The 14,685-nt window shown below is 45.1% G+C and overlaps 3 protein-coding genes across 3 annotated transcripts; 1 reads left to right on the top strand and 2 right to left on the bottom strand.

The window, feature by feature from the left end:
- Window positions 1–2,779: 2,779 nt before the first annotated feature.
- On the bottom strand, window positions 2,780–4,256 carry BDV27DRAFT_162888 (uncharacterized protein; the record flags this gene model as incomplete). Its single annotated transcript, XM_032073465.1, has 2 exons — window positions 2,780–4,120; window positions 4,188–4,256. The coding sequence occupies 2 exons, from the start codon at window positions 4,254–4,256 to the stop codon at window positions 2,780–2,782; spliced, it is 1,410 nt and encodes a 469-aa protein (XP_031922245.1).
- Window positions 4,257–6,901: 2,645 nt separating this feature from the next.
- BDV27DRAFT_162887 (uncharacterized protein) lies at window positions 6,902–7,933 on the top strand (the record flags this gene model as incomplete). Its single annotated transcript, XM_032073464.1, has 4 exons — window positions 6,902–7,041; window positions 7,097–7,282; window positions 7,335–7,620; window positions 7,676–7,933. 4 exons carry the CDS (start codon window positions 6,902–6,904, stop codon window positions 7,931–7,933), a joined length of 870 nt encoding a protein of 289 aa, XP_031922244.1.
- A 4,439-nt stretch (window positions 7,934–12,372) lies between these two features.
- Window positions 12,373–13,520, bottom strand: BDV27DRAFT_162885 (uncharacterized protein; the record flags this gene model as incomplete). The annotated part of the gene is made up of 3 exons (XM_032073463.1): window positions 12,373–12,783; window positions 12,855–13,214; window positions 13,266–13,520. 3 exons carry the CDS (start codon window positions 13,518–13,520, stop codon window positions 12,373–12,375), a joined length of 1,026 nt encoding a protein of 341 aa, XP_031922243.1.
- Window positions 13,521–14,685: the final 1,165 nt, after the last annotated feature.

Genomic DNA, 14,685 nt, shown 5'->3' with positions numbered 1-14,685 from the left:
GGAATGGCCTAGTGAAGAATGTCGGAATTTTAGAGGCCCAGCACAATAAGTAGATACTGAAATCAACAACACATCCTCTTCTAGCTAAAATTTCATGAACCATGTCCTATAATCATACTATAAGATCGCAAACAAAGCTACCAGCCACAATTCTTGAGACTACCAGGGGCAGAGAACCTATTTCTTTCACCTATCATTAATGGATACCCACGACCAAAGCGTTATTACAAAATCAGAACTGTCCACACAACCCGAGAGAGCCAATTGGAGAACTCTTTCATTGGTCACCGTAATGCTCCCATCAACCAAAGTGCTGACAGTCAATTCTTTGCCTTCTTGATCAAGGGCCTTCAACACATAACTCGATTGGTGCCGAGTAACCTTCAGGGTAGTATGCCTATGTTGTATCCCGTTAGGCCACGTAGCTGTCCCTGCATGACTCCCTTCCTCCAAGGTGAACAGATACTCCCCCGGTGCCAAACAGCTTACCACCAAAGATTGGCAATTCTGAAAATGAATCATTGTTTTCCTGGAGGATTTCGAAACATCATGTCGTGTTTGACATATAATTGCCAGTAGGAAATCATCTGAAATTACTTCCTCACTGTTGCTCCCATCAATTCCGGTCGACGTTCTTGAGGATATCGGATGCTCTTCGCGCCGAGAAACATACATTTCATTCATCCCAAACTTTAATTTCCGACATAAAAGTTTTCTTAAACCAGACCTCAGAAGACTTGGCTGCCAAACATCAAGGACTGGGGATGTGCTCCCGTCGTGACATTGCTGGATTTGAAGAATTGTTCTAGGTAGTACACGCGCGGCTTGGAAAGTCTTAGGGGGAGGTGGGCGCGCAACATAGAATATTTCTGGATAGGTAATCCTGATCATTGTCAATTCACTGGATACTCACTCACAACCGTGGGATATGGAGGCTTTACTTTCCATCAACTATGAGATCTTCCATGTCGCCTGAATTCAACCGTAACGAGTGATAGAGCAATACTAGTTTCGTATTGGAGCCTATCGAACGTGCTGACTTAGAAATGCACTGCAGGAGTGTGATAGAAGTTACTGATACTATCCAATTCATGTGCGATTATAAGCTTATATCAATGCTAGCTAGATATAGAGTACCATGCCTCACGGCATATCCATTTTACTCTAAGATTAACACAGTTGCCTAACGCCGTCGCACTACATAGGTGCACTGGGTAACAATCCAGGCAACATCTTGTACTTATCCGTACTTACGCTGCTCCACCGGTGAATCCACAGAACAATGGAAAAAGAGACGAAAAGTCGAAACTGGAACGTAATATCTACGCATCTACATATCTTGGCCGGATATCATAGGGCTTGGCATATATCGGGTCGGAGGTCCGACTTTCCCGACTCTATGATGATGGATTTGCAGCCGTGGACCCAGTTCCCACTTTGAGAGATGTAAGCCTGCAACGTACAATCGAAAGGCAAGGACATGGAAATGGTAGTAGAATGGAACAAATAGTTGAAGTTGGACTACGAAACAAAGCCAAGGTGCAAAAATACCTTCTTGAGATCTCCCTGTAGGGCATATTGCAGAGTATAGCGGGTGATTAGGGTCTCTGACGCCACGATACTAATTATGTTGCGGTTCCCAAATAAGAAATTGACCCTGTCGAGACCGCCATTAACACGTGAGTTAATAAATCTATTATAATCTATTATGTTTAGTTGTATTATTAACAACCTGCCGGTAGGAATTATGCAAGGCTTCTCTTTATGGTATGTTATATTACAGACGGACTCTTTGTTTGGATAGATCCATTTCTGTAGAAATCCTGAAAGCTTTCTCTAGTCTAGGATAAGCATTGATCTAACGCAAGCCTCCATCCGACCTCACTAACAATATCTACAAGGCGCAAGATAGTTGTTTCTACTATAGTTATATGAATATCAATCCCGATGCTACACTGACAGCCTTGGATCTATTTCTTTTGAGGACGAAGAAGGTGAAACTTATGACTCGATGGTCGAAGGGATCCAAGACAAGGTCTTGAAGTATGACTTATAGAAGTTTGACGAGATCTGGATGAGACGTACCGCACACCTCTGGAACAATGGCATGGATGTCTGACGAGTGCCTTGCGGGTGAGCATGACAAGGCCTCTGGCAAAGTTGGACTCTATGAGATTAAGAAAGACCAAAGCTCGACTCAACAGGCGTCTTAGTGGCCAGCAAGTGCTTGCTTCCACGCCTTCTTCGCCTACTTGCCCGTCTGAGAGTGCTTGACCTCATACGCATCCAACCATAACGTAGAGTCTTGCTAAAATGGGGTGTAAATGTGTTTAAAGTGAGTAATTTAAGATTCGAAAGAGAAAAGCTCAAGTGTTATAATGCGCTGATGTTGCCGCATATATAGCGCCGCATCTCTAGTCGACACCAAAATAAACGCTAGATGAGATGAAGCCCTTAGGACCGCATTTCACGCTCCAGCTCAACTGCAACCGCTCATTTTGAGAAGTTCATCTGTAAGAATGCCTTTGGTCACCTTTTCAACTCCGAGCAAAGAGTGGTCACAGGAGGCGTGCCTTGGTATCTACTACTATTTACCTACCTTTCTCGTCCATGTCCTTTGAATGAGGAAGCAGAGGATGTGGCCGACGAGTGAGGTGTGTGGAATCAGCTCGGCATGGATATGTGAAATGATATAGAGTATGAAATACGTGACTCTGCTCATGAAAAATTATCTGGGTTCGGATAGATCATCTCGTCTTAAATATTATTTTGGTTTTTCCTAAGAAATATCCGGACGGCGGTTCAATGTCTCTTGAATGATACCTTTCATATCAGCAAGCTCTTCTCGGTTCCGCCCACCGAATATCAGTTGGGTTGTACAGTTATTGGGAAGAGTCTCCGTAACCGCAGCCACGGTAACTTGTCCCGTCCTAATAAACGTGGCCAGACGAGTATAAACATCTGCCGGTTGACCCTCATAGTGAAAGCCCTTGGCCTGGGCAAATGGTAAGCCCCTTTCCTCCATGAAATGACCTGAAAGCAAACATAAAACGAAGCCACCTGTTAATCGCGCATTCAGATCAACCACCACTGTCCGATTATTGCGCTCATGGATTATGACATCAATTCCCACCCAGCCTACATAAGACCCTATCATGGTGCTTGCCACTGCATTTATCGTACCCATCAGCCTCTCTTTGATACTTTCCTGCGACTGATAATCAATTATTCCACCAGCCCAGCGTCCGGTTATGGAAAAGACCTGCTCGGTGGCGCCGAGGAAAGTGACAACTGCACTTTCATTAGATGGACCAGGCGCACCAATAAAAAAGTTCACAGAATAATGAGGTTGCGTGGAATGTATGAACTCTGATATCTGGACTTCGGGCACCCCACGAGATCTGTACTGTTTCATGGCAGCGAGCATGATCTCTCTCTCGTCTTCGCTAGTGACAACCCACGTCCCTTGGCTCCCGCTGCAACGTCGAAGCTTCACTACAAACGGCAAAGGCCGAGTGGTAAAGACAGAGGTGCTTAGGTCCTCACTTTGCAAGCTGACCATCTCTAGGTCTGGCGTCGGGATGCTTGGGTGTAGAAGGAAGCGTTTGTCGTTGATCGTGTACGCAAAATCAGGACTGACAAGAGTGTCTTGTTGCAACATATACGACTTCGGTCGATAGTACCATAGCTTTTTCCCATGGGTGACTTGTTCTAATTGCTCTTGTATGTCTTGCTGGTTCAAATCAATATAATGCACTTGTGGTCGTTGATGCACTGGGAGTGGTGACAAAATTCGCTCAATCTGGGCCGGAGCATTGACTGGAGAGTACAGAAACACATCAACTGGCCCCAAAGCTAACAAGAATTTGACCGTTTTATAGGTAAGAGCCAAATTTCGGAATCGTTCCAGTGCCTCAATGCTGTTATCAGGCAAACCGACATCTTCATCCTGCGTATAGATAGTTTCACGAAGGATTTGAGGGTGGACATCGAAGTGGGTGTAGCCATTGTATATGTCTATGACGATTGGGTCGGCAATGCCGTGTTCACGAAAGAGGCCGGCCAGAGTGATATCGAGGTTTACTGAAGGTAAAGGAGGTATTTCAGGAGAAAGGGAAGTCTAAAAAGATATAAATTTTTTTAATTGCCAGAACATTGAATATCAGTCCGATTGATGAGCGACATACAACTGAACGTGTAGGATTGTATTGAGATATTAGCCACTTTGGGAGGTTGCTGAAGGTAGTGCGTGGCATATAACCAGTTATGTCGGAAATATCATTCTTAAGGCATAGCGGTATTAGAATGAAAAGAAAAGATATACAATAATAGAAACAATCCATGCTGAAGGATCTGGGGATGAAGGCGAGACGAGCGCTCCGTAAGTTGTTCTTTTTTTTGGGGGGGGGGGGGAAGAAGAAAAAAAAAAAAAAAAAAAAAAGGTAGGCAGAGTTGTCAGGCCCAAGGGGGTCAGGATTTAGTGGTTACCAACTTAGTCACATCATAGGAGCTGAAAGAAGATTCAAAGTTATATAGATCACATACCAAAGCTATACTATAGACTATAGTCTAATAGTTCAGCTTGTGCAAACTATCACTAGACCGGTTTTGGCCTAGGTGGAACTCACAATGACCAATCACCGTCATGTACGGAGTATACCTTTCCAGAAACAACCACTCAATGTGTTTTAGTAGTACTAGTTACTTTACTCAATAGACCCTTCATGAATGCTATAGATGATCATCCGTGACTTGTCACTTGGCTATAGAGCTAGGGCCGCTCCCGCACTAATTAGGATGAGAATCTGGATCACCTGCAAAAATCTGATCTTTAAGCTTAGATATTCTTGTATTCAGTTCTACAATCTCTACAGAAGTCTTAAATTTGGCCACTAGAGCAGTATCAGGATGCTGTGATATATTAGGGTCTTGATTTGGAGAATGATACGTACATTGAAAGTACCCTTCTATTTATCAATTGAATATACTGTACATCCGCAGCCGAATTATCCTTCTTATACCTCCAATATTAGATAGTCTTTGACACCCTAATCATATGCAGTGCGGTAAATTAACGTGATTAGTGGATATGATTAGCTGCAATAGTCATATTTTGGCTATGTATCAAATACGTCGCTGTACCGATAGTTTTGTACATGTATCCGGTAACTGTGGGATATTCTACTACCTTTTATTCTATATAATATGGGCTATACACGGAGAGAAAAAAAAGAATGCGAGGTATAAGAGATTGCCAGAGAGATAAAACGAGAAGCAGTTGTTTTATAATTCCAAGATATTAAGAGCCTTTAGCCGCTTATTGTCTTGTATATCGTGTTTTATTACTGCTTTGCTAATATTGCTGTATTATCTAAGTCTGCCGAGCAGCATCGCGTTCTCTTCGAATAATTTCCTGTATCTAAAGCTTAGTATCCCTTTCGTATTCGGTATAATACTATTGTATAATTTGCGGTGGGTACTGACAGGGTGGACTATAGTATAGTATTAGATAACTGGATATCGCTTGTTATAACCGTAAGAGATGTTATTGATAAAGTAAGTTGTATTGTTTTGCCATATCTACTTGTATTATATTAAACTCCCGGGAAAATCTACGGAAGTTTACTATTATTAGTCTTTATAGCTGCTATCAGTATCTGCTGCAGTTGATTATTGATTTCCGAGTTATACTGGTATACTTGGATTTATTGAGATTGTGGCTGTTTTTTTCTCTACAAATATCGCTGCTATTATTATTGTGCTATTTTTATCTGCATAGACTGTATTTATATCAGTTCTTGTTAGTAAACTTGAAGATTGGGACTCGGTTATTCTTGTAATTGAGGATCTGCGATAATCTACTGCTGTAATTGCGGATTTATATTTATAGTATTTTCTATTATTATAACCCGATTTATACAGAAGATAAGAAAATAATTAATATTATTAGATATCACAAGTCTATATCGCTGGAAGCTGCGGTATATCTGCGTAGTTTTGTACCCCAGTGAATCCCGTAGTCTTCGGATATCTAAGGAAACCAGGATATCGATATTGTCTAAATAAAGCAACTCGCTGTTTACTTCACTAGAACTTATAGTATATTGAGTTTTGTATAACATAGATAAAGAGTATATTATATCTCAGCAAGTTTGGTAGAAGAAAGTGGCTGCTGATAAGTAATTATTTCAAGTATCGATTTTACAAGCTTGTCTATTTGCTTTATGGTGTTAAAGAGCGGCTCAGACTGCATAGTCCACGCATCCATAGTTATAATAGGGGATCACTAATACCTGCTGTGTAGATATGCGGAGTCATAGGAGGGAACTATGCAGCGTGCATTTAAAAACCCCCAAGGGCTCCTGAACGTTCACCCGCACCATATATACCTACTAAAGATGCGATTCATCCAAAGATATCTCAATCGTGGAAGGCGTACCTTTTTCAAGGGTTTGAAAGTCAAGCACAGGAAGCCCAATATGACGCCTTTGCGTATTATGGAAGCCTCAATCCAGGGTATAGTAATCCCCTACCTACCTAGGTAACTCTGCAGTGATACGCATCAGACATCAGGATTTAGCAATGCAGATAACCCAAGCACCAATATATTACAGGCTTCTAAGGAAAAGCCGGTGGTAAAGTTTGCCATATGTAATGAGAACGCAATGAGCGTTGTGATGCCTCAGGCACCCCGCAGTTCCTTAACTATAAATGTTCTGTTCCTGCCTCGAAGCCCTGACTTTATCTTCTTCCTCATCTTCAGGTCCCGCTCGATTTTGTCGCGGTTCCTATTTTGACTCCTTCCTTACACGATCATCTGAGCCAAGGTCGCTCCTTCTCTATCGCACATCCCTCCCCGTTACTACTTTTATCTTCCACCTTCCTCCGTCTCTTTTGTACCATGAGCGAACCCGTCAACATGCACCTCACAGCGAGGATTCAATTCCTCCTGAATAAAGCCGGCTGGGGGTCCATTCAGGTAACGCTGGACGAATTCAATGAGGTCGAACACTTTCTCGAGGACGAGACAAAACATATCAAGTAAGTATACTTCTCATATATACATACGCTCGCTAATGGACGACTGCTATGCAAGATACACCTATAACTCTTTTACCGGTATTCTCTGTTTCAGAATGCCTACTTGGATGCATGAGAGCGCTATAACCTGGATGAATCGATGGGCAATGCAAATGGTACTGTTAGGTGACGTCGACTTGAAATCACTAGGCGTTTGCACAAATGTCACCCTACGCAATTTCCAAGGACGCTATCTTCAGAGGTAGGTCAGCCATGAGCTGTTCTCCTTCACAATGGTCCTAACCATGTTTTAGCCAAAAGATCCCCAATGTGTTTGTCATCCCAAAGGTCCCTGCCACCTCAAACAACAATACGATCTGGCCAACGATTGCCCTGGAGATCGGGTACTCAGAATCATTCGATGCTCTGAAGCAAGATGCAGATTTGCTGTTGCAAGGTTCTGAGGGCCGGATCAAAACCGTGATCCTTGTCAAGCTGGAGCCGCTGAAAGAAGACGAAACCATCATTCAGGCGGGGTTTGTGGAAGTACATGTTTTCGACCCCAATTCCGGCCAAAGACGTAAGCGCGGCCGAAGCATGGTAAGCCAACTTGTTATTGTCCGGTAGTATGTATCAAATTCTAATCATATCCCAGACTCTCTATCCTCCTCCCCACAATCGCGCCCATCAGGGCATTAGACTTGAATGGGAAGACATTCTCCGCGACCAGTTGAACCTTCACCTCTCAGAATCGGAAAGGCCGCCACCGTTAATGCTTGACGATCTCCGGGAACAAATTGAAGACTACACCATGAGACATTTACTGCAGCGAGAACAGGAAACGGATATTCCTACTGATGGTGGAACTACTGAAAACGACGAAGACGATGATTCCGAAGACGATGGTTCATGATGAGTTGATTTATTGCTAGGAAGTAGGTACAGGGGTTTGCAGGGATATCGCTACTGAGTAGACAATTAATGGGATTCCATGGATACGAAGCGTTTTCGGCTGATGATGTTTACCTATAGAAAAACTACGGTTCAGTAAGAAGACTAGATATTTTTAAACAAGCAATCCGGGGTAGATTGGAAATAGAGGTCTTCAGTATGGATGTATAGTGCCTTCAATGAGGTCTAAATCACGGGTGTTAGGAAGAGCTCTCACTATAGTACAAGGGGAAGGGTATACCGGAAGCAATTCACAGGAGGATTAACAAACACAATCTAAGAGTAACAGAAAGCTCCGAGGAATTCACTTCCCCTCCCACAGAGTGAGAAAAATTTCCACCTCCAATCTCTTTTCCCTTTATCCTCTCATCCTCTTCCTCCTCTTCTCTCCCCTCGTCCCTAATCCCTCACCTCTTCTATACGTTCTATCCTCTTTATCCACCATCTTGAGTCTTCTTTACCTCTCCTATTCGCATCTCTAATATATCATTTCGCATGATGGCGTAAAGGAAGCTCGGTGGAGTCCTCGATCCTTGTCGGAAACCATCGAATCGCACTTACCACGCCTGGTGTGAAAGCCTGCCCACCTTTCGTCCTCAAACTCTTGCCTTCATTTCCTTCCGTCGAAACAACCTCTTTCCGTCAGCAGGTAAGTAGTCTCCCTGCCTCATAAGGTGGAAGCTCGGCTTCCAGTCGTGCCAACATGTGAGGTTTGGCTAACTTAAGACCAGAATGGGCGATTTACATATTCAGGATATAACCATCGGGAACTCGGTTAATACAGGACTCTCCACAAACGTGAGGACGATCAAAAGGATCGTAACTCCATATAGTATAACAATAAGTGTATCACTTGATTAATGCACATTATGCGTCGTCGGCAGGCGTGGACAGCAGCGCCTTACCTATCAGAGAACAAGCAGACCGAAGCTCTCGACGGCACAATGGACTTGAACTAGAGTCACGGGGAGGCCAGTGGGGGTATATAACTGAGTAAATAATGTGGGCTGTTTTAAAGGCCAATATTAATTACATTGAAAAATGGCCTCGACAGGAAGACGCATATTAAGGGGCATAGGCGATAATCTATCAAACCGTAGGATCCGCCTAAGCTACGCGACCTGCTAGTGTAGTAGGTTCACGCAGAGAACAATTGGAATCCATTAGTCCAACGAGATAGCGATACTTATTTAAAAACGGAACGGCTCCTAAGAATAAAGTCAAGATTTTTAAGAACTAATACAACGACCGTAAGATTCGAAGCAGCAAAGGTAGAAGCAAGACTTAGAAGATATATACATCCCCTTATAATAACAGTATAGACGAATCGTGCTAGCAGAACTAGACTGGTAGAAAGGATAATGATCTCCCGTATTTGGGAGTAAAGATCGGTTCAGGTCGTCGTATTTGTGCCCCAAGACGTTGGATGCACAAGTTCGGCAAAAGATACAGATACAAATCTCCTATGCTGGAGGGTGATCCTAAAGAAGATAAATAAATATAGTAACGCGCCGTCCCGCTAACCAGCTTCTGCAAAGGTGTGGCCAATCATTTCATTGGGTGGTGCGGCTGGCAGGAAACTCCGGACTCCGAAGAAACAGCACTTATAAGTTATTTTGTTCAGACGTTCAGGAACGTGACCACGGCGGAAAGTGTCTTAACGATTGGCCACTTACCGATGGTCTGGAGAACTAGAAAGATAGGGGCCGCTCTGTACCAATCATCGGGTTAGGTATGAGACATACAGCGACAGCTTGCGTAGTAAAGTTTGGACCGACTATTGCCCCACAAGTTCACAACCACCACCCCATTATTACCTCGTTTTATTTTTAAAGATTGTTCTTCGTGGCAATTATTTACGTTATTCGACTTCCTAGTTAAGACGTGTGAATTATACTCTCAGTTTCCGTATCTCCCGGAGAAGCGATATGATGAGTGTGTCTAGGATGGGAGCCCATCTCCCTATCGAACTGATCCTCCTGTCTGCACAATATCTGATGCCGGTTGACCTGCTGTCTCTCTTATGTGCGGCTCCTGGGCTCGCAGGGGTCCTAACCTTTCAGCATACCACGCGTCAGGATGAGGGAGGGAGGACGATCCTACATCTACTCGCGAAGGAAGGGAAGGACGGCTTGGTGAAACTGCTGCTCGCAAACGACAGTATTTGGGCAGACCCGAAGGACAACGATGGGTTAACGCCGTTATCCTATGCGGCTCGAAGTGGTCATGAAGCGGTGGTCAGGCTATTACTGAATCGACAGGGTACTGAGGCGGATGCTAAGGATAAGAATGGGTTAACTCCGTTATCCTACGCGGCTCGGGGTGGTTATAAAGCGGTCGTCAGCCAACTGCTGGACCGACAAGACGTTGAGGTGGACTCGAGGGATAACGATGGATTAACTCCGATGTCCTATGCTGCTGGTGGTGGACATGAGGTTGTGGTCAGGCTACTGCTGGACCGACCAGATGTGGAGGCGGATTCGAGGGATAACTTGGGTCGGACACCGTTGTTATATGCAGCCTGGCGCGGACATGAAGCAGTGGTCAGGCTACTGCTGGGCCGACGAGATGTCGAGGCGGATTCGAAGGCTCACTGGGGTCAGACACCGTTGTCCTTTGCGGCGGGAGGGGGGCATGACGCGGTTGTCAGGCTACTTCTGGATCGACCAGATGTGGAGGCGGATTCGAGGGATAACCTAGGCCGGACACCCCTGTTATACGCGGCCTGGCGCGGACATGAATCAGTGGTCAGGCTACTACTGGACCGAAAAGATGTCGAGGCGGAGTCGAAAGCTAACTGGGGCCGGACACCGTTATCCTGTGCGGCTGAAGGTGGACATGACGCGGTTGTCAGGCTGCTGCTAGGCCGACAAGATGTCGGGGCCGACTCGAAGGATAAGCGTTGAAGAGGGAAGCGCTTGATAGCAGTCTGACAAGCAGACGGCTTCGGAATAGTAGAAAAGTCGCACACACACCTACAAGTACTCAGCACCAATGATATAGCAGGAGACATCAAAAGAAGGATGAATTAATTCCCTGGCACCCCTGGGATGAATCGAGGCTACATGTCGCTGCTCCTTCAGGCTGAGTGGTAACGGTTCAAGATCGTGTGGTGGATCGCGGATAGAGATTCTCCGACTAATCCTTCGTCGGGTGTGTGTGCATCGGTACCCGCGCATATAAATCGAGAAGACTAGATTCCGATGATTAGCGGTCTAGATCTTGGTCGCTGTTATGTCTGAGTGACTCCATTGTAGCTACCGATGAGAAGCTATTAAAGGCTTGCGGTTAATATAAGAATCGTATAAGATTCAAAATTCAACTGACTATGGGGTCTTGATATTATATGTTGAAAGGTGGTTTTGGAAGGGCTTATTTATTTAGTGCCTAAGTAGATCTGGTCGTGTCTGTTTTCCCCAATAAAACTGGCACCACCGTGGAACGGAACTTTGTACCGCTCTTCCCTAGTTGTTATTCCTCTCTCTGCCAGACGAAAGTGATCCCCCTAATGCGATTACATGCGTCAATTTCTGTATCCTGCCGTGAGGTTTGACCCTTTTGATGCACATTGACCGGACATATCAATGGTGAACCCGCACTTCATAGCAGTAGAACTAGTAGTTTGTAAAGTAATATAAAAAGGCACAATTGAAACCTAGTGGAGTTAATGTGATGACCCATATTCAAGCATCCCTGAGCAAAATCTTCCACTGTATTCGAATCACAATATCTCAAGCTGTTAATTACAATTAAGATCACGTGCAGCTTCAACGAACACTATTGACATCTCTTAGAACCCTTTACGAAACAATCGCCATGAGTTACAGTTCCGGTCAACTACCGATATTCCGCGTGAGAATTTTTGAATTTCCTACTAGCGACTCTATTGTTATTTGGTAAGGAAAGGAGGAATAGTTTAGGTTATCTTCCCCGTATTTCCGTTCTATATTGAATAATCGTTATGTTTTGGGAAGTTTACGAAGAGTATGTCGAGGATTTATAAACTTTAGTATTAAACTTCCTAAATAGTTCGTTAGCGTGAATGCAACTTTAATCTGGCATAGTCAGCTGAAGCGAGGCCGGCCACATAAGTGTGTCGGCTATTATTACCACTCTACTCCTACTCCTAGATGAGATTCGCATTTAAGCAGATGGTTAATTCTATTTCTATATAATAATAAACTATTGAGTAGATCGAAACGCCTAATCCTAACGTAGATATCTATTTATCTAAAGAAGCTTTTCGGGTATCAAACCTATTGGTCGGGTTGCGTCGTGGTATAGCGGGTCTTATTATTTATATAAGTAACTAAACGGAGCTAAGCCAGCGCCTACCTATTCGAGATGGCAGCTGCTACAGAAGCTCAAGGGATAATATTAGGAAATTTCTATATGAGTCGTCTACATAATTGCGGATGGAACGTTTGAAGGTATTGCATCTGTTGAGAGCTCTTGTTGAAACGGCCTCCGTGGGAGCGCTGTGAGAAGCTTGGAACGGGCAGCCTGGGCATTTGTTCGGAAGCCCGGCGTGCAGTCAACGAAGAGATCACCCGAAGGGGTGAGTGACTCTGATGGACGATGGCAGACCGACGCGACTAGCACTGGCTCAAGTGCATCAGGTGGCTTTACAATATCTGCTACCACCCTCTGAAACTCTGCTTGACTCCGTTTGACATGATATTCTACCTTGTCTAACTCGATGTTCTGACTGCCCTTGCAACCGATGTATTTTAGGGATCCATCGCCCTGATACCGCACAAGATCACCTGTCCGATAAATGGGTGCTTGATCTTGGTCTTGAGCGCGAAATTGCTGTACCCAAGCCGGTCTATCAATGAATGCCGCTTTGTCCGTTCCTCATCGTTCGAATAGCATCTGCCCACAATGGGGCCTTCGATGATGAGTTCACCAATTGCTCCAATAGGGATCAATTGATTGATATTGCTCTTATCAACTGCCCAGAAAACCGCATCATTTGCAAACCCAATATTGTCTGGGTCACACCCAGGCTCCACGCGTTCGTGGATGGAGCTGATGACAGAACATTCCGATGGCCCGTACGCGTTCAGTATATGAACGCAATGTGCCCACCGGTCAATGTCCTCAAATCTTAAGGGCTCCCCACCGAGGACAAGGGTTTGGATAGTAGGGATCTCGGTTGGCTTCAATAGCCGGGCTACAGAGGGTGTAATTTGCATCCAGTTTGCCTGAAATTGCCTCACGGCCTCGGGAAATTGTTGTACCTTTGGCTTTCAGAAGGAATACAAACACATCCAGGAGGATTGTTCGCTCACTGCCCCCTTCGGCGTGCCTGTAGATCCTGACGTGGAGACGGCATACACTGCGTGGTATGGTTGAACCGCGGACTTGAGAGCAGGGATGTCTGTTGCTTTCGACCAGACCTCCGCTTTCTCGGGTCCCATTGTTACGATATTCGTGATAAGCTGCAACGAATTGGTGTGCAGAGATTCAGAGCACACGATTAAGCTGGCTTGAGACCGATGACAGATCTCTCGCAGACGCTCTTCAGGGTGAGAAGGATCCAGCATCACAAAAGCACCTCCCGCTCGAAGAACAGCATGTAAAGCGAGGGGCGTCCATCTGGACCTTTCGAAAAAAAAAAAATAGGAACAAATTGGTCCGAGCCCCACTCCAAGAACTATGAGCTCTGCTACAAGACATGCAGAGAAACGATCCAGCTCTCCATAAGTAAGCTTTCCATCCCATACGCATACCGCCTCGGCCTCGGATGAAGCTTTGCATTGCGCATCGATCAAACGATGGATGCAAGTATTGGCGGTGGGTAGTACTAGGGAGTTCCTCACACGGACCAAATCCTAATCAAGACTGGTAAGCATGGAAACTTCCAGCACAGTGTTGGTAGCATTCTCGCCAATATTATGTAGAGTTTCAATCATCGCATGGCAGACCGGAGATGCCTGTCTCGAGGATAGCATCGTATTCCAGTGCGTCAGGGCGACGTGCAACTCATCATCGTTTACTTCAAGACTAACTGAAATATTGTACTGTGAGCGTATCAGTAAGTCTTGCCTGTGGAAGTTAGTGCAATTTCCAGTCGGTTATTTTTCTCAGTGTGATCCCCTCCATGGATTGTCTCAAATGCTGCAGAAGAAGAAGCTTCTTCACGGTTATTGGACGCTGCTCCACTCTGAAGTGATAAAACTGTATTGAACAGCGGCTGTCCTGACAGACCGACGCCATGGGGACCTTCGGACAGAGAGAAATGCTGGTGGTCCATGCTCTGAAGGAAATATTGCTGGCTTTCCTTGGGGATACTCAGTACTTGCTGGGAGATACCAACCCGGACACGACATACTAACATATTAATAAAAGGCCCAACAACAAAATCAATTCGGGGGAACATCAAAATCAACACCCAATCTAAACACGTCATTTTAACGCGTCAATCGATCGAGAAAGGCCCCCTGAGGCCTCAGGAACCGCTATGGAGGCCCCAAACCCCCATGGTGGTGGTCTACCGAACGCGTCGAGATGGGCACCCCCGAGCGGGATACCACCACCACCGTCACCACCATCACCAACACCGATATATCGAGGGGGCCCTAGGACCCTAGATATACCCATAGATCTGGGACAGATAAGCTACAGCGAATCTAGCAGGGCCCCAAGCAGGGCCTCTAGCAGAACCAGCTCCAGAAGCAGCCGGAGCACACAGAGCGTATATGGCATTCG

The sequence above is a fragment of the Aspergillus caelatus genome (assembly GCF_009193585.1).
Source record: "Aspergillus caelatus strain CBS 763.97 unplaced genomic scaffold BDV27scaffold_280, whole genome shotgun sequence".
NCBI classification, from domain to species: Eukaryota; Fungi; Ascomycota; class Eurotiomycetes; order Eurotiales; family Aspergillaceae; genus Aspergillus; species Aspergillus caelatus.
The sequence above is the reverse complement of the archived record's forward strand: the minus strand, read 5'-3'. Positions and strand labels throughout refer to the sequence as shown.